The sequence below is a fragment of the Erythrolamprus reginae genome, chromosome 4 (genome assembly GCF_031021105.1).
Source record: "Erythrolamprus reginae isolate rEryReg1 chromosome 4, rEryReg1.hap1, whole genome shotgun sequence".
NCBI lineage: Eukaryota > Metazoa > Chordata > Lepidosauria > Squamata > Dipsadidae > Erythrolamprus > Erythrolamprus reginae.
In genome coordinates, this window is record NC_091953.1 from 103,363,809 (window position 1) to 103,389,140 (window position 25,332).

At 41.4% G+C, this 25,332-nt stretch overlaps 2 protein-coding genes across 2 annotated transcripts in view; both read left to right on the forward strand.

Annotated features, from left to right (window-relative positions):
- LOC139166905 (uncharacterized) overlaps positions 1–25,332 on the forward strand; it is a 984,072-nt gene that overhangs the window by 409,647 nt on the left and 549,093 nt on the right. The window lies entirely within an intron of this gene.
- RASA3 (RAS p21 protein activator 3) overlaps positions 2,263–25,332 on the forward strand; it is a 188,510-nt gene continuing 165,440 nt past the window's right edge. The window contains exon 1 of the mRNA XM_070751116.1: positions 2,263–2,514. Within this exon, the coding sequence (XP_070607217.1) occupies positions 2,460–2,514 (55 nt within the window). The 5' untranslated portion in view covers positions 2,263–2,459. The remainder of the gene's footprint in view (positions 2,515–25,332) is intronic.

Genomic DNA, 25,332 nt, shown 5'->3' on the forward strand with positions numbered 1-25,332 from the left:
GGTTTTTTTTAGTTATTTTAGTATTGGATTGGATTGTTACATGTTGTTTTTATCATTGTTGTTAGCCGCCCCGAGTCTACGGAGTGGGGCGGCATACAAATCCAATAAATAAATAAATAAATAAATTGATTGTCAATCAGTGTTGCTTCCTAAGTGGACAGTTTGATTTCACAGAAGTTTGATTTACTTGGAGTTATATTGTCTTCTTTGAGTGTTCCCTTTATTTATTTTTTTGAGCAGTATATTTAAACAATTAAAACAGCATCAGGAGTTCCAGGTCCTTTTCAAACAAGGCAACCCTTGTTTCCCACTTATATCTGGTACCCAGGAGGGCCCCAGAGATGCTCTGATGATTCTGCTGTCAAAGTGAACTTCCAAAGGGAGGAAGAGGACAAGTGGGTCTCGAGGACAAGTGGGTCTCTTTGTGGGAGACGAAGTCAAGTTTGGAGCACAAACCTTAAAACTGGAGAGTTCCAGTGCGTCACTTAAACATATATGCCTATTTTTTTCTCCCTCCTTTAAAACCTTGCTCAAGTCAACGACTCGAAATGAAATTTGAGACCTGTAGATTATTTGTCATGCGGATCACAAACTTATTTATTTTTATTTATTTATTTGTTTTGTCCAATACACAATAATGCACAATGAGGGCTATAGAGCAGTGTTTTTCAACCAGTGTGCCGTGGCACACTAGTGTGCCGCGAGACATGGTCAGGTGTGCCGTGAAGCTCAGAGAGAAAGAAAGCAAGAGAGAGAGAAAGCAAGAGAGAGAAAGAGCGAGAGAGAGAGAAAAAGAACTAGAGAGAAAGAAAGCAAGCAAGAGAGAAAGAACAAGAGAAAGAAGGAGAGAGAGAAAGAAAGAGAGAGAAAAAGAGAGAGAAAGAAAGCAAGAGAGAGAGAGAAAGAGAGGGAGGGAAGGAGAGAGAGAGAAAGACATAGAGGGACGTAGGGAGCGAGAAAGAGAGCAAAAAAGAGAGGAAGGAAGGAAGAGAAAGGGATGGAGAGAGAGAGAAAGAAAGAGGAAGGGAGAGAAAGAGGGAGGGAGAAGGAAATAGAGCGAAGGGGAGGAAGAGAGATAATTTTTTTGTCCAATCTTTTTTTAGCCCCCCCCCCCCCGGCTCAATGTGCCCCAGGGTTTCGTAAATGTAAAAAATGTGCCGCGGCTCAAAAAAGGTTGAAAATCACTGCTATAGAGGATATAATCAGGTAGAATGTATTAAAGGGAGAATAGAGGAGAAAATAAAGGAGTAAAATATAACTATGAGAGAATAGCGGAAAAAGATAGAAGATATATGAGATATGGGAGAGACTGTAGGACAGGGGACGGTAGGCACTCTGGTGCACTTATGTATGCTCCTTACTGACCTCTTAGGAACTTGATGAGGTCAACCGTGGATAGTCTAAGGGAAAAATGTTGGGGGTTAGGGGATGATACTACAGAGTCCAATAGTGAATTCCATGCTTCGACAATTCGATTACTAAAGTCGTATTTTTTACAGTCAAGTTTGGAGCAGTTAATATTAAGCTTGAATCTGTTGTGGGCTCTTGTGTTGTTGTGGTTGAAGCCGAAGTAGTCTTTGACAGGCAGGACGTTGCAACATATGATCTTGTGGGCAATACTTAGATCATATGTTTGAGGCGTCTTAGTTCTAATCTTTGTAAGTCTAGTTTCATAGGGTGTCCTTGTGATTAACTGACTTTTCCTCATTTGAGGGGTTCTTACTATGAGTGTGGAGGAGTGGGTGGGGGAGGTTTCCTTTTGTTTTCTTTTTGCTACACGCTGATTGTTACATTTCCTTACCCCTGAAACAGTACAAGTGTATTGCAAATGCGAAAACAACAGCAAGGTTTAAGCAATACAACAACAAAGCGGCTCTGAAAGAGATTTGCGCACCACCCCGCGGGATAAAAAGCGCGCTTCTCATCTCTTTAGGATGCTCCCTCAACCTAAAGGAGCCGCGTTACACGGGGAAGCCGGGTTTGAAGGCTGCAGCCGCCCCGGATGGCAAAGGCGGTCCCGCCGGTCCCAAGGCATTGCCCGCCCGAGCCGTCTCCTCCACGACGTCCCTCAGAGCCATTCGCCAAACTCGGCAGCCCCTTCGCCTCAGCCGTTCTCTCCCTCTCTCCAGCTGTTTGGTTTGCGCGACAAATCTCTCCCTGTTTCTTCTCCTCTCCTCCAATGGGGGAGCGGGCCGCCCGGTGCCGCCCAATGAGGAGCGCCAGCCGGCCCGCCGTCAGCCAATAAGAGGCCCGAGGGGCGGCGGGGAGGGGTACGACGACCGTTGCTAGAGATGTTCTCGCTCGTCTTCCCCGGCGGGGGCGAAGCGGGGGCGGCCGTGCGTCTTTCCCCCCTTCTAGCTTAGGGGCGCGTGGCGCATTGCACTTTGCCGGCGGCGGCGCCTCCTCCTCCTTTGCTCCCCCCCCGCCCCTTCCTTCGCTCTCCCGTGGCGGCTGCAAGCATGGCGGTGGAAGAAGAGGGGCTCCGGGTGTTTCAGAGCGTCCGGATCAAAATAGGTACGGGGCGGGGGAGGAGAGGCGGCGGAGCAACAAAGGGAGCGCGGGGCGAGCCTTCCTTTGCCAGGCTCGCCGGCTCCCCGGGTGAGGCAGAAGCGGAGCTCTGCTCTCTCCCCGAAGGACTTGGCGGAGGAAAAGGGGGGAACCGGCTGCGCGGGGCGGGCCCGAAGCGTCGCTTTCGCCCGGGCTTCGCTGCTTTGGAGCCTCGGGCGGCGCGGGAAGTGCCTTGCTGCGGGAGGAGAGCGGCCAAGGGAAGGGAGGATGCTGCGGCGGGCGGGTGAGAAAGCCGGGAGGGGGACTTGCCGGTTAAAGGGGAAAAAATGAAATAAAATCGCCGTTTTTGCCCAGCAGAAAAAAAAAAACCCTGCGAAGTGACTCCCGAGCTCTTGCTGCTCCCAGTCCCGAACTCTTGGCGCTTCGAAAACCAGTTTCTCCTGCTATATAAGATCTCTGTTTAAATATGTTAGTTAGTTGCGGCTTCCGATGGTCGAGTTTGACAGAAGCTCTGCTTGGAAGAACTCCGGAGGTTGCATTTTTTTGACAGCTGAGGTGCAGTTAGCAATAGCATTGATGTGTATTTATATTCACTGCTCGAAAGAAAAAAAGGAACGCTTAAACCACAGAATAGAACTCCCAAGTAAATCAAACTTCTGTGAAATCAAGCTGTCCACTTAGGAAGCAGCACTGATTGACAGTCAATTTCACATGCTGTTGTGCTGATGGAATAGTTGTGCAAATGAAATATTCAATGAGAATAGTTCATTCATTCAGATCTAGGACGTGTTATTTGAGTGTTCCCTTTACAGTATTTTTTGGAGCAGAATATGTATGTATGTATGTATGTATGTATGTATGTATGCCGCCCCTCTCTGAGGACTTAGACTTATATACCCCTTCATAGGGCTTTTACAGCGGTGGTTCTCAACCGTTCTAATGCCGCAACCCCTTAATACAGTTCCTCAGGTTGTGGTAACCCCCAACCATAAGTCTAGCACCAATTCTCCCAACGGAGCTTTAACCAGATTGATGGAAAGGGCAGAGGGACACCCCCACTCTAAACACCTGATCGGTCGGAATGTGTTCCAAGACTCCAGAATAGAAGCTTTAGTTCCTAACAGGATGGGAAATTTGTCTTGCCCATGGTCTTAGGCGACCCATGTAAAATGGTCGTTCGACCCTTAAAGGGGTCTCAAGTTCTCACCCCCCCCCCAGGTTGAGAACCACTGTTTTACAGCCCTCTCTAAGCGGGTTACAGAATCAGCCTCTTGCCCCCCCCAACAATCTGTGTCCTCATTTTACCCACCTGGGAAGGATGGAAGGCTGAGTCCAACCTTGTAGTGGTGAGATTTGAGTTCACTCAATAGCATTTCTACAACTCCTTGGTGGTTTTTTCTTTGGGGAGGAGGGCAGAGGGGGGCTTATTGATAACCTGTGCATGCTTTCTTTTTGTGGCACCTCAATGCAGACCTTTCGTTCTTTCTGCCACCAGTGTGTGTGTGTGACTTGCACTGTACCGTTCCTTGCCGCTTCATTCACAAAATGTTGAGAGATGTTCAAAGGACCGTCGCCTTTCATTTATTTTTCACGTTTATCCACTCTGCCCCTGTCATATTTTTCTTTTGAGAGAATCTGATGAAGGAAAAGATCGAAACAGTTTATCCTGTTCTTTTGATTTCTGGTGCTGTATGTCTAGGACCCAATATGAGCTTTTATATCTACACCACTATTTATGGGTTCCTTTTGCATTCCTGCATCCCATAATTCTTTAGAGGCTGCCAGTTTCATTGCCATTTCCTGTTGGCAGAGTATTTTCATGATGAAATACCAGTTTTTGTTCCTCTTTGTTTTCATTGCTATTCCTTTAAGGTTTTTTTCCTTTTTTTAAAAAAATCTAGACCTGGAACTTTATAACTGTGTATGTCTAATCCAGTTGTAAATCACACTAAGTTTAATCAACTAAATTTGTTTAATCAGTAAATATTTGTACAACTACAATAGGATATTTTCCAAAGCAAGTATTCTTTCATTTTAATGCTTTTGAGAAGCGCCCTTAAGTGTTTTGTTCTTTAAGCTGATGGCTAAAAACCACATAGCAAACTTATACTGTATTTCATATATTTTGGGACATAGCAATAGCATTTAGACTTATATACTGCTTCACAGCCCTCTCTAAGTAGTTTTCAGAGAGTAAGCATATTGCCTTCAGCAATCTGGGTCCTCATTTTACTGACCTTGGATGGAGGGAAAGCTGAGTCAACCTTGAGCCTACTGAGATTCAATCTGCCAAACTGCTGGCAGATGGTGATCAGTAGAAGTAGGTTGCGGTACTGCAGTCGAACCACTGTACCAGCAAGGCTCTTATTACCCCACATGATGGAGTAATAGCAAACATACTCATTTTTACCCCATGCTACATATGCGTTTTGCTTTTGTTGCCAATTTCTCTAGTCCTCTAAAACTTTTTGAAATACTTTTGCAAGATTAAAAAAAAGTCTATATTTTTAGATACACGGTTTTGAATGACTGCCTGTAATTTTCTGAAAAACTTCCTTCCATATCATTGAAGAATTGTTTTAAATGTACTTTCGCAAATGGTACTAAGATTGGCTTAGTGTATAGACAGACTCTGAAAAAAGGAATTTAAGATCAGTAGTATTAAGTATAACAGCTTTCCCCATATACCAAATTGATAATCCTTGTATGTTATTAACTCTTCATAGCACGTAATGTAATTGCGTGCCTGTCGCACACAGTAATTTAATTTGTTTGAAGGATGTGTCATTATTTTGACTGTTGTGAATCACTTCCAGACTACTTCATTAAAAAGTAAGTAGCAGATGTCATGGTTGTAGATAAAAAAAATGCTGGTATTGATCTGACTGTACAGTAAAGGGCAAACCCTGTACTCAATAACAAACTGAATCTAGTGGAATGATTCTGTTTGGTTCACCTAACCGCAGTGCCTATCATTAGAAAGTGTCTATTTACTAGGGCTGGGCAAAATATTTGAAAATGATATTTCACAAAGTATGCTAATATAAGTGGAACACCAGCATTAGTGGCATTAAACCAGTGTGTCCTCTGAAGGTCTCGTCTAGCTGGTTTGATGGTGACTATCAAGGGTGGGTTGCTACCAGTTCATGTGAGCTGGTGGCAGAAATTTGAACCTTTTTGCCGAACCAGTAATCATGGCCGGCTTGCCAGGCCCACAAATCAGTTCCACGGTCACTGCTGCTTGAAAGAGGCTGGCAATGAACCCTCTGTGAGTGAGCAAAAGCTTCTGTGCATGTGCTGAGGGCCAGAACCTGGAGCCGGGGTGGCGTAGCAGGTAGAGTGCTGTACTGCAGACCACTGAAGCTGACAGTAGATCTGAAAGTCAGCAGTTCAAATCTCATCACCGGCTCAAGGTTGACTCAGCCTTCCATCCTTCCGAGGTGGGTAAAATGAGGACCTGGATTGTGGGGGCAATATACTGGCTCTGTTAAAAAGTGCTATTGCTAACATGTTGTAAGCCGCCCTGAGTCTAAGGAGAAGAGCGGCATAAAAATTGAATAAGTAAGTAAGTAAGTAAGTAAGTAAGTAAGTAAGTAAGTAAGTAAGTAAGGTGCACACTTCTGAACTGGCTCTCACACTTTTAAATCAGTAGGAAAGGTAAGAGAAACCCACCCTGGTGTCTATGGCTTGATAACATGCAGCATATAGTCCTTTTTAACAAAACCTCCAGGGAAGCAGAGCACTTGTGCATGCACACAGAATTGCACAGAAGGGGCACAGCCTTTGTAGTAACCATGCAAGCTTTCTAGATCAGGGGTGGGCAATTAATTTTGCCATGGGGCCGCGTGAGAAATTGGGATGGTTTTAGAGGACCGGACTAATATAATTAACTCAGTTCTACCCAATACTGTAAAGACCCAGACCCTGGCCTGACCTAAACACCCAGACCCACTCTACAGACCCATAATTGTTTGCTTTACGGCAACACGGTGCACCACAGTCACTGCGCTGGAGTGTTTGCGTGGTTTCTGTGCTCGGCCGCTCTCGGTAGGAGGTCGGGGGCCGCTTCAGTGCGAGGATGAAATTGCTTACCACGTCTGCCGGGACTCCTCCGGTTCCTGCTTTCTTTATGATTCATCAGGAAAGCAGGGACCGGAAGAGTCCCGACAGACACGGTGAGCTCTTTCATCCTCGTACTGGAGCGAACCCCACCTCCGCAGACCAGTCACAGATAGCGGGCGGGCCGCCCGGATGCGGCCCCGGGCCGCCCCTTGCCCAGGTCTGTTCTAAATGCAGCTGCATTAGCATTTTAAGAAAGGGTGCTAATATACAGTGATACCTCGTCTTACAAACGCCTCGTCATACAAACTTTTCAAGATACAAACCCGGGGTTTAAGATTTTTTTGCCTCTTCTTACAAACTATTTTCACCTTACAAACCCACTGTTGCCACTGGGATGCCCCACCTCTGGACTTCCGTTGTGAGCGAAGCACCCGGTTTTGCGCTGCTGGGATTTCCCTGAGGCTCCCCTCCATGGGAAACCCCACCTCCAGACTTATGTGTTTTTGTGATGCTGCAGGGAAATCCCAGCAGCGCAAAAACGGGTGCTTCGCTGGCAACGGAAGTCCGGAGGTGGGGTTTCCCACCGAAGGGAGCCTCAGTGAAATCACAGCATCACAGCATCACAAAAACACTGAGGTCCAGAGGTGGGATTCAAAGGACTTCAGTGTTTTTGCGATGCTGCAATTTCACTGATGCTTCCTTCGCTGGGAAACCCCACTTCCGGACTTCCATTGCCAGCAAAGTGCTCATTTTTGCGATGCTGGGATACCCCTGCTGGGATTCCCCTGCAGCATTGCAAAAACACAGAAGTCCGGAGGTGGGGTTTCCCATGGAGGGGAGCCTCAGGAGAATCCCAGCAGCACAAAAACGGGCGCTTCGGCTGGCAAAAGGGGTGAATTTTGGGCTTGCACGGATTAATTGCTTTTCCATTGATTCCTATGGGAAACATTGTTTCGTCTTACAAACTTTTCACCTTAAGAACCTCGTCCCGGAACCAATTAAGTTTGTAAGACAAGGTATCACTGTACTTTACACCCATTCTCACACCACATTGCAGATATTTTCCACAACCTTTATATTTTTGTTCAGGAAATGCTTAAGGGATACAGTATAAGAATTCCACTCAAATATATTGGATATAAGGATGTGCTGGGATGGTATCCTCAGAATGTGGATAATCCAGTATAATAATTCAGGATTTGCTTTTGCATTCCTCAAAGAAAGGAAGAGTCTGTTGTGTAAAATACTTTTTATGAATGGGTCTGCTAAAGGAAGTGTCAAAAGAACTTTACTGAGGAGTAAAACATAAGCCTCACAATAAATTTGGATTTTGTAGTGTTTTTATTGTTGATCCTTATGAAAAACTGCTGTGAATCTGGAGTTGATTTGGCAATGCACAAATGGAATGAATGAAAATGAAGTAAAAGCCTGTAGTCTTACTAGAATTTGAAAGCCAAGTCCAATTAATTGAACAGTACAAATTGAACAGTAGCCATTTTCCTTTAATGTTTAGACTCTTCCTATCTCAAGTTCAGAAACCTTGGGGCAGTTCATAAAGGAACAGTAGAGAGAGATCTGTACACAAAAGAGATAATTTGTCTTCTTATATTTCTAGCTACTCATCAAAATGTCCAACCCTCTTCTTTCATTTGTCACTGGAGTTCTTATGTTAAAAGAAGAGTGGGGAGAGCCCCAGATTTGGATTTTGACTAGCATCCAAACCTTATTTGCTCTCTAGTGATTATTTGCTCAACTCCCCCTGGATATCCGTACTATTCCCACTCGCCCGGCCTTCCGGAAAAGCTTAAAAATACATCTATGCGCAGCAGGCGTGGGGCTGTTGAACTTGGTTGCTTTGTGCCAGCCCCCATTATTCTATGACCGTTGGATATATGACAGAGTTGTATGAGGTGGGCTGTCTGTGAGATGTTTTAAGTTAAGGGTTTTTTTTATAGTGATGTTTTATAGCGTTTTATTTAATTTTGATTTCTTCCATTGTTATGTATTAATATGTTGTAAGCTGCCCTGAGTCTCAGGAGAAATCAAACAAACAAACAAATAAATAAATAAATAAAGCAGCTGCTAGGCCAAGCCCTGAAGTGTATACCTTTTCATAGGCTCTACAGTGATACCTTGTCTTACAAACTTAATTGGTTCTGGGATGAGGTTCTTAAGGTGAAAAGTTTGTAAGATGAAACAATGTTTCCCATAGGAATCAATGGAAAAGTGATTAATGCGTGCAAGCCCAAAATTCACCTCTTTTGCCAGCCGAAGTGCCCGTTTTTGCGCTGCTGGGATTCCCCTGAGGTTCCCCTCCATGGGAAACCCCACCTCTGGACTTCTGTGTTTTTGTGATGCTGCAGGGGAATCCCAGCATCGCAAAAACGAGCACTTCGCTGGCAACGGAAGGCCGGAGGTGGGGTTTCCCAGCGAAGGGAGCATCAGTGAAATCTCAGCATCGCAAAAACACTGAAGTCCTCGAAACCCTACCTCTGGACCTGTGTTTTTGCGATGCTGCGATTTCACTGAGGCTCCCCTGGCTGGGAAACCCCACCTCTGGACTTCCATTGAAGCATCACAAAAACACGGAACACGTAAGTCCAGAGGTGGGGTTTCCCATGGAGGGGAGCCTCAGGGGAATCCCAGCAGCGCAAAAACAGGTGCTTTACTGGCAACGGAAGTCCGGAGGTGGGGCATCCCAGCAGCAGCAGTGGGTTTGTAAGGTGAAAATAGTTTGTAAGAAGAGGCAAAAAAGTCTTAAACCCCAGGTTTGTATCTCAAAAAGTTTGTATGATGAGGCGTTTGTAAGACGAGGTATCACTGTACTTAGTTTTAAACCAAAACTAAACCACCTACAAGAGCTCAAAAGGATATCTGTATGTAAAGTAGTCCAGCCTCCTAAAATGTAGCTCTTGCTTCCCATCCCAGTGATTAAATATGTTGTCCAGGCATCAAAAGCTTGCCTTATCCTGTTTTAAAGCAGTTTAGGCCTAAACTAGACAAATTGAAATGCATAATTAGAGTGGATGCCAATATTAATAGCACTGAGAAGATAATATTCGTTAGGACAACAGCCCATGGATAAGTGAAATGTAATCCCTTTCACCCTTGTGATGATCCTGGCAAAAAACGCTTCCTTCCACCCACGCTTGCTGTTAAAGAGTAAGATCTTTATTAAGGAGCTTTTTTTAAAAAAAAATGCATTATATTCCAGGATTTATTTAAAAGTAAAAAAAAATCTAGAAGACTGGTTCATAAGGTTCAGGAGGGAAGGGTTTTTAATAGGAAAGTGAACACAAGAACAAGGGGACACAATCTGAAGTTAGTTGGGGGAAAGATCAAAAGCAACATGAGAAAATATTATTTTACTGAAAGAGTAGTAGATCCTTGGAACAAACTTCCAGCAGACGTGATTGGTAAATCCACAGTAACTGAATTTAAACATGCCTGGGATAAACATATATCCATTGTAAGATAAAATACAGGAAATAGTATAAGGGCAGACTAGATGGACCATGAGGTCTTCTTCTGCTGTCAGTCTTCTATGTTTCTATGTTTCATATGATTGCTCTATTTTTTTTTCTATCCTGAGATGCATTTTTCTTTGCTCCTTTTTAAAAAAAGACTTCTTTCATAATTCGTTTCATTTATATACTGTAATAATTTTTGACTGAAGCAAAATAGAAAAAAAAATACAAAGACTTAATCTGTCTTGATTTTATTATTTAAAAATACGCCATAAACAAGTTAAGTCAGCAGTTGCTTTTTCTTTCCGGTGTAAATGGCAATTTCCAGTTTTTTCCTTTCTCATAGTTACTCCTGACTCATATCCTGGGTTTTTCCTGAGGTTCCCGCAATCCTTAGGACAGACTCTTTATTTTGTGTTCAGGGAATTGCAGCTGGAGACAAAAGGATGGGAACTTCCTTTTTCCATGTTGCCCTTATTCCACCTTATTATATTGGCCTAAAATGGAAATTATGCATCTCTTTCTCTATAAAAATTGGCAAGTAACTGAATTGAAGAGATACTGTGTTAACATTAAAATATGTACAAAAAGTTTTAGTATCATTGAGCTTTTGAAAAGATTTATCAGTTCAGAAATGTGTGTATGTACTGTATAATATAAGTATATTTTTTATATTATATCATATACAGTGGTACCTCTATTTAAGAACTTAATTCGTTCTGTGACCAGGTTCTTAAGTAGAAAAGTTTGTAAGTAGAAGCAATTTTTTCCTTGGGAATCAATGTAAAAGCAAAAGATATGTGCAAACCCATTAGGAAAGAAATAAAAGTTTGGAATTTGGGTGGGAGGACGAAGAAGAGGAGGAAGACAGTCGCTGCCGAAGGAAGAATAAAAAAGAGAGGAATAAAAAAATCCAAAACTTTAAGGCTTAAAAAAAAAAAGAGGAACTCAGAGCTCAGAGAAAGAAAAACGATCTGTTCACTCTGGGCTGCCCAGAGCGAAGGGAGCGTTTCTTTTCTGTGGGCGCTGGCAGAGGTTTATTCCCTCTCCAAGCGCCCCGAGAAGGAAAATGCTTTGTTCGCTCTGGACTGCCAAAGCCTCCTTAAGCGCCACCAAAAGGCTCCACTGGCAGCCCAGAAAAGTCCGAGATGGCCGGGATTAAAGGGGGAATGGCAAGAAACTGGCCAGGCCTTCGTGCCGCTCTCAAATTTCCTGTGAAATTTTCTGGGCTCAGGTTCTTAAGTAGAAAATGGTTCTTAAGAAGAGGCAAAAAAATCTGGAACATCCGGTTCTTATCTAGAAAAGTTCTTAAGTAGAGGTACCACTGTCTTTTCATTCATTCATAACCTTCATTAATTGGCTAACGTGATGGAATGTGCACCTGCAGGAGCAAAGAGGAAAGCTTTTTGGCAACACAGAGATTTCCCAGAAAAAGGCCTGGATTAAGAGACTGCAGTCCCAAACTGGATACTGGAAGGGGAAAGAGTGTCAGGGTAGCTATACCCGAGAATCTTTCATCTAATACAGTGGTTCTCAACCTGGGGATCGGGACCCCTTTGGGGGTCGAGCAACCATTTCACAGGGGTCGCCTAAGACCATGGGAAAAGACAAATTTCCCATGGTGTTAGGAACTAAAGCTTCTATTCTGGCGTATTGGAACATATTTTCCGTCCAATCAGGCATTTATAGTGGGGGTGTCGCTTTGACCTTCCTGCCAATCAACTTAAAGCTCTGTTGGGAGGATTATCACTAGACTTATGGTTGGGGGTCACCACAACATGAGGAACTGTATTAAGGGGTCACAGCATTGGAAAGGTTGAGAACCACTGATCTAATAGGTTAGAAGGTTATAGCTTTAGTTTGGCAAGATTCTGTCCATTGGGTGTAATCACATAAGCATATCAGTTGTTTCTCACTGTCTTGTCTCTGGACTTGGGCCTGCAGCTACAGTATATTGGCAGTCATTCATAAGTTCCAGTTGGTCTTAGCAGCAAATTTGCGAATGATTGCTGGACTAGTGGCAGGTTGTTATTGTGAGAAGATTTTCTAACTGCAAGAGAGCAGGAACTATCACTAGCAAAGGCACCATGGAAACATGATGCAGAACTATAACAGAGGCAATTATTTCCCTCTTCCTCCATCCCACTGAAATTGGGTAGGAAGAGAAGTTTGGCTTAATTCTGTTTTGGGGCTTCATCGAAACATTTATCTTGATTGGCATGAGAAGTGGGCATCTTTCCCTTTTGTAATTGTTAAGGTTTCAAGTGTTGAAATACCTCATTTAAACTTTTGTTGTGGGGATAGTAAGCCTGTGCTAAGCTGTGGTTTACATAAATGAATAGTGAATAAGCCAGTGTTTGTTTCTACAGCATATTCCACTATGAACTCTGGTTAATGAAACAGATTTTAGAAAAGCTGATGGAGTCTAACAGTCACACTTAATCCAATCCTAGGTCTTTTAAAACTATGGTTTGTGGAAGTAGCCTTGACTTGGGTTGCATATGTGTGTATTTTTATTGCTTTTTTAGACAAGACATATCACTGAAATTAATTGGGGATGCAGCTTTTTAGTTTTTCTTCTTATGTGGCGTGACTTACTGAAAGATACTTTGATGTTTAAACCCCAGGGGCCAATGTATGATGAGGGGAATTTCAGCAATGAAACTGAAGATAACTTTGATGAAAATAAAAAAAGTGGCTTGAGGACAATATGTTGTCTGTACTAAACAAAAGAGGCTGATGAAATCTAAGCATCTGTAAATGAGTTTTTATTTGGTCTGACAATGTTTTTGAAAATGTATTCCTTTTAAAGGGAATATCTGAAATGGCCTTGGACTAATTGATGGGTATGCTCTGTAAAACTTAACATGAGCGCCCTTGGAAAAGGAATAATTATTCTTAATGTTGGGCTAAATAAATAATTGGTATTCATCGTTGTTGTTGTTGTTGTTTTTTACTCCTTCAGTGCCTGTTTCCTCTTTTATCATTTATCCTGCAATGGCCATAGTGTGGCATATTTGCATGATTTGGTTATATTCATAATTCCATGCTCTGCAGTTTTTTAAATAGCCCATTATTTGAATTATTGCACATTGAAAAGCACAACACCCATATTTCTTTTGTATTCTCAGTTTTCTCCAAGGAACAAAAGGCAATGTATATCATTCCTCAAAGTTCCCATAGGATGCAAACTTTGTAGCCTATAGGATATAAACTTTGATACAAGTTTAGAGAACCTTTTTATGAAACACAAACTTGATAATGATTTGCCAACAGACAATTGTAGGTTCACTATGTGATTTGTCCTCAGGAGTGTGTTGGTATAATACACTGCTCAAAAAAATAAAGGGAACATTATTTATTTATTATTTAATTGGATTTGTATGCTGCCCCTCTCCGAAGACAGGGGCAGCTCACAGCATATACAAAGACACAATAGTACAATTAATCCAATTAATATACATAAGAATAATCTTTAAAAATTCTAACTTTAATTTTATTTAAAAAACAACAGAATATAGCACTTAAAAACACTTAAAATACTTAAACAACAGAATATAACTCCAAGTAAATCAAACTTCTATGAAATCAAACTGTCCACTTAGGAATCAACACTGATTGACAATCAATTTCACATGCTGTTGTGCAAATGGAATAGTTGTGCAAATGACATATTTAATGAGAATATTTCATTCAGTCAGATCTAGGATGTGTTATTTGAGTGTTCCCTTTATTTTTTTGAGCAGTATATTATGCACCTATTAGGCTTTTATAAAATTATTTAAGTATATTAAATATTCTGAACTCTTTAAATACAGAATGCTTAAGATTGTGTGTGTTGCATTATGTATTCGAGATACATATTACCCAACATCTCACATTTTATGCATTTCAACTAAGACCTTATGTACTGAAAGTGTGTGCAGTCATGAGTGCATTACTTAATTCTAAAGATATTGTAAAACTCCAGAGTAGTTTTTAATTTAATTAACACTTTAACAAGTTTACGTATGTGCCTTTTGGACACTATCACTCCTCCACCCGACACATTTTAGAATTGGAAGAACAGGTTTCTCACTTCTTGTTTTTAAGACTCATAGAAGGTAACCCAGATACCATTTCAGAAGCATATATAAAATGCTTTTCATTGAACCTTCACACACACATACACACACCCCATTCCTAACAGCAATAACTCTTAAATATACTCCATATTGATTAATAGCACTTTTTAAGCAGTTTACAGAGTCAACATATAGCCCCCCCAACAATTGGGGGCCACAATTTACCAAAATCGGAAGTATGGCTGAGTCAGCCTTGAGACGATCAGGATCAAACTCCTGGCTGCGGTCAGAGTTAGCTTGAAATTCTGCATCCTAACCACCACGCCGCCACATGTGTAATATAATAGAAATAGAATCAATTTTATTTATTTATTTATTTATTAGATTTGTATGCTGCCCTTCTCCGAAAACTCGGGGTGGCTCACAGGATACAGGATTGCTTTTGATGGTGGCACATAATACATTTATTTATTTATTTATTATTTAGATTTGTATGCCGCCCCTCTCCGAAGACTCGGGGCGGCTCACAACAGAGTAAAACAAATCATAAATAATCTGAATAAGTTTAAAATATTTAAAGATTTAAAAAACCCCATATACTAACAGACACACACACAAGCATACCATGTATAAATTAAACATGCCCAGGGGGAGATGTTTCAATTCCCCCATGCCTGACGGCAAAGGTGGGTTTTAAGGAGTTTACGGAAGGCAGGAAGAGTAGGGGCAGTTCTAATCTCTGGGGGGAGTTGGTTCCAGAGAGTCGGTGCCGCCACAGAGAAGGCTCTTCCCCTGGGGCCCGCCAACCGACATTGTTTAGTTGACGGGACCCAGAGAAGGCCCACTCTGTGGGACCTAATCGGTCGCTGGGATTCGTGCGGCAGGAGGCGGTCTTGGAGATATTCTGGTCCGATGCCATGAAGGGCTTTAAAGGTCATAACCAACACTTTGAATTGTGACCGGAAATTGATCGGCAGCCAATGCAGACTGCGGAGTGATGGTGAAATATGGGCATACCTAGGTAAGCCCATGACTGCTCTCGCAGCTGCATTCTGCACGATCTGAAGTTTCCGAACACTTTTCAAAGGTAGCCCCATGTAGAGAGCATTACAGTAGTCGAACCTCGAGGTGATGAGGGCATGAGTGACTGTGAGCAATGAGTCCCGGTCCAGATAGGGCCGCAACTGGTGCACCAGGCGAACCTGGGCAAATGCCCCCCTCGCCACAACTGAGAGATGGTTTTCTAATGTGAGCTGTGGATCGAGGAGGACGCCCAAGTTGCGGACCCTCTCTGAGGGGGTCAATGATTCCCCCCCCAGGGTAATGGACGGGCAGATGGGATTGTCCTTGGGAGGCAAAACCCACAGCCACTCCGTCTTATCCGGGTTGAGTTTGAGTCTGTTGACACCCATCCAGGCCCCAACAGCCTCCAGGCACCGGCACATCACTTCCACCGCTTCGTTGACTGGGCATGGGGTGGAGATGTAAAGCTGGGTATCATCAGCATATATTGCATGTACTGTAGTCAGCAACTGTTATATTTGTACTAATATACATTGTTTCTTTTATATGTCATAAAGCCACCCCAAGTCCTCAGAGAGGGGCGGCATATAAATCAAATAAATAAATAAGTAAATAAAACATTTGAAGAATAATTTTGAAACTGTTGATTTTTGATTTTCTCAACATTTACTCAGGCACATATATTTTATCTGTATATTGATTAAAAGTTGGTAATTATTCTTCAGGTTATGCGTACTAGAATCTCTGACATATTGTTGAGATACAGGTGACTTACCATAAATCATTTTGAAAGTGACAAATATTATATCAATATACCATGATCATACCTTTTATCCTATATTTTTAAATTGGTTTTGTTGCTGTATAACATCTAAGACTTCATTACAGCATTTTTCGGAGTGTAAGACGCACGCTTTTTCCTAACTAAAAGAGGCTGAAAATTCAGGTGCATCTTATACTCTGAATGTAGCTTTTTTCAATTAAGCCGAGATTGGACAACCATTTGTCTGAAGTGGTATATATTCTTCTGCCTGAACAGGGGGTTGGACTAGAAGACCTTCACGGTCCCTTCCAACTCTGTTATTCCTTTATAATATTGAACCAGCTGCCTTTAATAAATCCTCAGATTGTTACAATCATGAAATTGCTTGAGGAAGAACAGTTTCTCCAGGCATTGAGGCTATCAGTACTACACCTTAAATGTGTATTCTGGTCAGTATACTATATTTTGAAGTTTTTGTGAGGAATATTATGAAGCCCAAGGCATCTGAGCGTGCCAGAATCCTAGCTTTTTAAAACAAAATTTGCTCATAAAATCTGCCAGTGTTGGATATAAGAAACCATCTTGTGCAATGTGCTGGCTACATAATTTTGTCTTGCTGTTAGCACCAGGAGATGTAGCAGATTAATGCTAGCTTTCCTTGTAATATCTGAAGATCTCAAAGTCCATGGCCCCTTCAACAATATACTAAAAATAGTATACTACTTTATAAAAGGAATGGAGGTTATTTTGTATCATTTTAGAAAGATATGGAATTGATCCTTCAATGAAGATTACAAAATTAAACTGGATATGTCTAGTTTAATGAAAATAAGGACTAGGGGAGACATGATAGCAGTGTTCTAATATCTCAGGGGTTGCCACAAAGAAGAAGTAGTCAGGCTATTCTCCAAAGCATTTGAGGGTAGGACAAGAAGCAATGGGTGGAAACTAAACAAGGAGAGAAATAACTTAGAAATAAGGATAAATTTCCTGACAGTTAGAACAATAAATCAGGAGAACAACTTGCCTCCAGAAGTTGTGAATGCTCCAACACTGGAAGTTTTTAAGAAGATGTTGGATAACCATTTGTCTGAAGTGGTGTAGGGTTTCCTGCCTAAGCAGGGGGTTGGACCAGAAGACCTCCAAGGTCTGTTATTTTTATTATTAAAAAAAACCAAAAAAAGAATGCTGCTATATCTGGACCGGGACTCACTGCTCACAGTCACTCATGCCCTCATCACCTCGAGGTTCGACTACTGTAATGCTCTCTACATGGGGTTACCTTTGAAAAGTATTCGGAAACTTCAGATCGTGCAGAATGCAGCTGCGAGAGAAATCATGGGCTTCCCAAGGTATGCCCATGTTACACCAACACTCTGCAGTCTGCATTGGTTGCCGATCAATTTCCGGTCACAATTCAAAGTGTTGGTTATGACCTATAAAGCCCTTCATGGCACCGGACCAGAATATCTCCGGGACCGCCTTCTGCCGCATGAATCCCAGCGACCGGTTAGGTCCCACAGACTAAGCAATGTCGTTTGGCGGGACCCAGGAGAAGAGCCTTCTCTGTGGGGGCCCCGACCCTCTGGAACCAGCTCCCCCCAGATATCAGAGTTGCCCCCACCCTCCTTGCCTTTCGCAAGCTCCTTAAAACCCACCTCTGTTGTCAGGCATGGGGGAATTGAAATTTCCCTTCCCCCTAGGCTTATAGAATTTATACATGGTATGTTTGTATGTATGAGTGGTTCTTTAAATTGGGGGTTTTTTAGATTGTTTTTAATATTAGATTTGTTTACATTGTCTTTTTATATTGTTGTTAGCTGCCCCGAGTCTTCGGAGAGGGGCGGCATACAAATCTAATAAATAAATAAATAAAATAAATATTATACGGGTAGAATAAAAGACAGATAGGTGCTGTAGTAAAGGCACCAGACAAGAAACTGAGAGATCATTGAGATCTACTAGCAGCCCCACTTTGGACACAAAGCAAGCTTGGTGACTTTGGACCAGTTTCTCTCTCTTAACCCTAGGAAGAAGGAAGCAGTAACAAACCACTTTCAAAGATGTTGCCAAGAAAACTGCAGGAACTAATCCTGGCAGTCAGAAGAAGTCTAGAAGGTACACAGACACCCCCTTCCCAGCACCTCTAGTAGAATAACACCGGATTTATTAATTGCCATCTGTTTAATTTCTGCTTAGCAGTGTTAAATGTACTGAAAGCAAAGGGCACTCTGGACCATTCTGAAGTATTTTGGATTAAAGAGGTACCTTTTTGTTGGCCCTGTCTGCCTTTTAATATTTGCTGCTAAAAGAAACATTTTTGCTCAGTTCTCTGTGCTTATTATTTTATGACAGAATAACAGTTGATACAAGACTGGGAGCTTGTATAATTAAGTAGCTCTGATATTTCAGGAGTAGCTTATTCTAAATCTGTAAAAAAATGATGTATCGGATGACTATTTAGGGGAAGCTCTGGAAGAATTATTCTACTCGGTGTTGTGGTTAGCTCTGGCCCAGTTCCTGCCCCAAGGACTGTGGATGTGGGGGAGACTGCAGGCCTGTTCCCCCCCCCCCCCCGTGGAATCTGCTGATGAAGGCTCCTCTGACCAAGAAGACATGAGTGACAGGGAGGAGGAGAGTGTGGCAGGCAGCTCAGAGGGAGATCAATTATCTAGCTCCTCCTTGGATTCAGAACAAGAGTTAATGATACAGCCATGCATGCGGAGAGCGATGCATAGGCAACAACAACTGAGAGATTATTATCAAAGAAAATGAGGCCACCTGTGGTTGGGTGGGGCTGTGGTAATTAGTGAGGCTGCTATAAATAGCAGCCTGTGGGTTTGGCCATTGTGGAGGATTATCTGATCCTTGTGTTTCCTGACTGCTTTACTGACTTTGACCTTTTGTGTGCTGATTTTTCCCCGCTTTGAAACTAAACCAGAGCAAAGTGTGTTTCACTTTGTGAAAGCAGAAGGACTGTGAATTGCCTCACAGCTGCAAGCTAAGTATCACAGAACTGATAAGGGACTTGTATAAATTACCAGTTTGTTTGGAGACCAGTGCTCTTTGCTATACCAAAAGAGGGCTTAGTTTAAGTGAATTTTCATTATAAAGAACATTGTTTTGAATTTTCAAACGTGTGTGTGTGTGTCTGAAATTTGTACCTGTGAATTTTTGAGAGGAGTGTACCAGAGAGCCCGACAGAACACTCAACAACACAATATATACCTAAATATACATTAGATATATACCTAAATACACACATATGAGAGAGTATGTGTGTGTGTGCATGTACACATAAACACACATCATATTTGTATACAATTATATGATTGTGTTAAAAAAAAACCCTACACAATATCTTTAATAAATTAGATTGTTGTGTTTAGTTATCATCCTTTGTATTCCCATACTGCAAAAGGAGACAATTAGGAGTGATACTTGGTTTTTCTTCAATTTTCTGTGCCATGGAACAGTGCTGTTGGGTTATCCTGTTGAACTGGTGCTTGTATATAAGGAGAACAGCATAAAAGAGCAGTGTGAAGGGCAGCTTAGAAGATGCATACTAAACCTATTATCACCTAGGTTTCCAGCTGTTCAGAATGAATATTGCAAGGATTTGCATACTTTCACAATTAACTGGCATGGCAAATGTGAACTCATTTGCTCAGGAGTAAGTGCAAGACAGGAGAAAAATCATAGTCCCTCTTAATCTGTAGACCAGAAAAGTAAGCAAATGAAGCTCAGAGATGAGTGACATTTCCAAGCCAGGAACTGAAGTCCAAGGCAGAGAAGGAAACTACCTCTTACTCTCCAAACAGGAATGTTTATAACATAGAATAGAATTCTTTATTGACCAACCGTGATTGGACACACAAGGTGTCCATCTAGGCAAACTGCAGACTACAAACCAACAAGGTAGGGCAGGTATAAAGCATCATCCTTGTTCGCCATGCCTTCCAATCCTTTAGGATGGTCCATACAATTTCCCATCTGAATTTTCTTTCTTCTATAACACTGGAACACTGCAACAACAACAACAATAATACCAATACCACCTTCCGGTTTTTTAGGGACTCCTTGATTATGTATCATCAAGTCAGTGTTGACTTTTAGAGACCATATAGATCAAAGTGGGTGGGTGGTTGGCTCAGGAATTCTGGGAATTGAGTCCTAAAAGGGCCATGGTTCTCCCAGCTCTGATGTAGGTAGATTTTCTCCATGATGATTTGTCCCCTAGACTTTAACTCTTCCAATAGCATCCCCATTGCCACTGTAATTTGTCATCCATTAATTAATTAATTAAATAATTAAATAATTCATTTGTTTTGTCAAGTAAGTATTGGTGGTATACAAAGATATAACAATATTTATATACATGATATTAGTCAAAGAGAAACATTAGGACGGGATGGAAGGCACTCTGGTGCACGCCCCTTACTGACTTCTTAGGAATCGGGAGAGGCCAACAGTGGATAGTCTAAGGGTAAAGTTTTGGGGGTTAAGTGATGATACCACAGAGTCATGTAGTGAGTTCCATGCATCAACTGCTAGATTACTAAAGTCGTATTTCCTGCAGTTGAGTTTGGAGCAGTTTACTTTAAGTTTGTATCTTTTGTGTGTTGTTGTGGTTGAAGCTGAAGTAGTCGTTGATAGGAAGGACGTTGTAGCAGATGATTTTATGGGCTATGCTTAGGTCGTTTTTAAGGTGATCTAATTCTAAGGTCTTCTAATTCTGTTCTATTTGCGTCTACCTGTCCCATTGTGAGAGTCTTCTCCAGAGAACTGAATCTTCACATGTTCCTAAAGTAGAATAATTCGAGGCTGGTCATTTGTATATCAGGTGAGAACTTTGCATTGAGTTGTTTCTTTCCTTTTTTGGGAGTTCATGATAATCTGGAGAATTTTCTCCACCAAAATTCAAGAGTGTCAATTCTCTTTCTACCCTGTTTCTTCAGTTTAAGGTATGGCCTTAAGTACCACAGAACCTGAATTAATAATCTCTTCCACCTGGAACAAATGGAATTGTAAGATTTTTGAGTGGAATTTTAAAAAGTTGTGTTTCATTCACTCAGTCCAATTTAGCTCATAGTTTTTCTGAGAGGATAATATAGGGAGGTCAGAAAAGGACACCATCAGGGAGTGACTTGAGAGATAAACAGATAGATAGTTGAAAAGAAACAATTGCTGCAAAGTGAGCCCATCTGTAATTTGTGGGCTTTGATTGTAGCTGAAATGCATAAATATAGCTATGGACTTTGGGCTGTAACTTAATGGACGGCAATGATATTCCTAGAGTGCAGAGTGAAAGGGCTGCTTTATATATAATTTAGAGGCATTTCTGGTTGGAACTATGTGTTTAGGATGGTTGTGGTTGGAAAGACTGTAAATTTTGTGTCATTGCCACAAGAGTTAAGCATTTGCTTAGATGTGAAAGGGTCTTTTCAACTGAAGTTGTAACTCTTCTTTCCCCCAAATAAAAATTGTTGCCCCAAATCATAGAATTCTACTTTGACAAGAAACAGATCTAGCTCCTCATTCTATTTTTACTTTCTTCTCATCTCTAACAATGCAGGGTTCTTGAAATCATAGAAACAGGTATAATTAGTATAGTATTACAAAGATGTCTTGACTTTCAATTTGTTTTCTCAGCAGTATAATTTTGTTTTTTGGGGGTAGGTGACCTGTAAGGTCTTGTAATGCATAATTATTGTTTGCTGGCCTTTAATTTTGCCTAGTGGACTTATCCCAAGTTAGTTGTCACAAAGCTGACACTTTCTCATACAATGCGCAACTAAATCTTTTACTTGACATCTGAATTGAATAAATCTCCACTGGCAATAAAACCTAAATGTACGAAAAATGTATTTGATAGGTTGGCATGATAGATACCTTCGTTCAGTAGCAAGTTGTAAACAAATGCCACCAATTAGAGACATTGGATGGTTCTAAACTGCTCTTAAAGGTAGGCAATTTAATATTTTGTTATAATTAATTAGAAGTTCCTAAGTGGATGGGGGGGGGCTTATATTTCAATATGTTTAATTTATTGCATAGGGACAAAGAAAACTAGTTCAGAGACCACAGAATGGTGATTTGTGAAGTTTAGTATTGTCTATGCTTTCCTTCCCAAGCTGTCAGATTTTGCAGGATTTTAGATTAGATTAGATTAGATTTATTGGATTTATATGCCTCCCCTTTCCGTAGACTCCTTTGGATTTGTTTGCTGGAAATTCTGGGTATCATTCATTCATTCATTCATTCATTCATTCATTCATTCATTCCATTGTAATGCCAATAGACTCAATGAACACCTGGCTGGGAAAGACAGCTCTGGACACTGGTATTACAAATTATAATTAGTTTTGTGGCATGGAAGATGCATTCACAGGGCTGTTGCTTCTGGTTAGCATTGGTTTTTCTTTTTTCTTTTTCAGGATTGCCCTTAAGTTCTGGTTGTGTATTGCCAGCAATAACTATGAGGGAGGCTGAATACTGCCAGAAGTCTCCTTTGCTGTTATTGCAAACCTCTGCAATGTGCTTACATACAAGTCAGAGTTCCTTTTAGCTATTGCTTACGATGGCAGCTCTTATTGGCTGGCAGTGTGCAACATATGACACAATTTGCTTATGTATTTATTCCCAATACTTCAGAGGTTGAGTGATGTCTATGAAAGTATTCATCTAGTTTGCTCTCCCCCCCCCTCCAAATATGTAAGAATAAAATTTCCTTCTGCCATTGAAAACTACCGCAAGGAAATTGTTCCTTTTAAAAAAAAAATTCTTTAGTTGGAGGCTGTGCTCCCACTGAAATAGGATCAAGGAGGCATTAGAGGTCATTTAGTCCAACCATCAGTTCAGTGGAGAAATTTATTGCAAGCAGCTTTTTAGATGAAAGCATTGGTATGATAACTCTGCAGCAAAAATGAGCTGACACAGGCAGCTAATCACTTGCATGATTTGGGTGATAAGGCCCATGGCCCATTGTAATGGGAATGCTTCTTAAGGCCCAGCAACAACTGTGTGCATCTGTAGGAAAAAGTTCATACTGTATTGTTCTCAATGCAGCAAACGGGGTGTAATAGTGTGTGGGAATGACCTTGGGAGACAGGAAGAAGAGCTGCGAACTAGATAAGTTTGATGATCAAAACCTGAGTCTAAAAGAGGTGGGTGGAGGAAGGTATTCTCCCTTGTTTTCAGGACAGTAAAAATAAGGGAAGGGAGAGATAATTTTGAGACTTGGCAAGACTGATGTCAGCCTCCTGGGGTAGTCCAGACAAGGAAGCACCAAGCACGAGTACTAATTATACTTTTATTGTAAGATTACACTAACAGAATCATGCTGCGGCTTTGCTTCCTGTCTCCCAAGGTCATTCCCACATAGGCCACATAAAGAACTTTTATAGCTTAGCCGTAGATATCAAGTGAGGAAGAATGTCTACAAATGGTCTCCTTCATTAGGTCTCTTTGCAGATTAACAATGTGCAGATTTAATTCCTGGCAATTGATTTTAGGACCTTCCCCCATTTTTACTTCATCGTGGCACAAAAACACATTTGCAGCATCTTTTTGCTCCTTTGCGTTGTTGCCTTCATTTTGCCCCAAACTCACGGCTGAGGCCCGCTTAGATCATCCTTAGTTCCACTGGGTAAAAGTACAGGGTGCGTTCCAAAGTAATGCAATTTTTTTTTAAAAAAGTAATTTATTGAACAGATTTGCACAAATACTTAAAATTCTTCAAAGAACTGTCCTTGGGCCTCTACACATTTTTTCCAGCGACTCTCCAATGACCGGTACGCACCCTGGAAGGCGTCTTCGGGGACCTCTCGCAAGGTCTTCGTCATGGCAGATTGGCTCTCTTTTATGGATGAAAAAAGCGCCTTGCCACAATGTGCTACGAGTCCGTGAGTTCCTGGCCAAACAACAGGTGCCAACGCTGCCCCCCCCCCCATAGTCCTGACGTCGCCCCAGCAGACTTCTTTTTATTCCCATCCCTGAAAGGAACCCATTTTTCATCCATAGAAGAGATCCAATCAGCCGTGACGAAGACCTTGAGAGAGGTCCCTGAGGACGCCTTCCAGGGTGCATACCGGTCATGGCAGAGTCACTGGAAAAAATGTGTACAGACCCAAGGACAGTTCTTTGAAGAATTTTAAATGTTTGTGCAAATCTGTTCAATAAATTACTTTTTTAAAAAATTGCATTACTTTTGGAACTTATCCTGCATGTACAACTTGTTAGGCTTTATGACCTTTTTTTTTGAAGGGAGGTCCCACGATCGCCAGAGGTGGGTTCCACCTGTTTCGGACCAGACAGTTGCTAAGTTAAAAAAAACCCTGTTAATAGAAGATTTCAATTCAGCAATAGGGAAAGGCCTTTAGAAAAATTTCAATCACTAATTCCAGAAGTCTCTGCTGAGTCAGCAGTTGAATGTATGTACTAATCCTTTTACTGGCTCAGGAATGACCAACATAGAAAAGAAATTTACTAAAAAGCAAGGGATTCTTTGGAGTATCTACTGTTGGGTTGCATGTGAGGGATCTGAAAGCCACGCTGGTGGTTCTTGTAATAAAGACGTTATACACTATTCAAGAGAAATCACATTGACATGATTTTCAGTTAGGAAGGAAAGAGTAAACGAGACATGGGCATAGTGCCAAGAGGTTTGTGAAACACTTGTGCAAAATTAGAATTGGGAAAGGAATGCAAGCAATTACACAATAGTTGAGATTAAGAGAGACATGCATATTAGAGATCAAGCTGAAGAAGCTAAATTCCTGTTGCACAAGGAGAGTTTTGCTCAAAAGCTACAGCTTGTTCCCAGTCATGTCGGGCTAACTAGAAACTCTATCTCAGTATCTCAAGAAACAACATCTCAGGAGTAGGAAGGGAATTGTTCCATTGGGAAAGGATTCTGCTTTTCATTAATTTAGGTTGAAGCTCTGCCATTTCTTGCTTGTGGGAGGTAAATCATCAGCTGAGCTTCATTAGAGGCAAGCGAGAAAAAAAAGTAAAAATAGGATGCATTAACTGATTAAATATTTAGTGAATTCTTTATACTTTTTGGTAATATTAACTTTTATAGCATTTATATTAACGTTTATAACTCAGTCCTTGGCCCTCTATTTCAAGTATAACTCCTTTGATTCATTAAAAAATGCAAGTGTATGTAATATGACAGAATTGTGCAACATTATAAATGAATGGGCTCATTGAGAAAAACCACTTCTATTATGTGGGTGAATAGTTGGAAATAAGAAAAAACTAAATACAGTGATATCTTGTCTTACAAACTTAAGTGGTTCCGGGACAAGGTTCTTAAGGTGAAAAGTTTGTAAGACGAAACAATGTTTCCCATAAGAATCAATGGAAAAGCGATTAATGCATGCAAGCCCAAAATTTACCCCTTTTGCCAGCCGAAGCGCCGGTTTTTGCAATGCTGCAG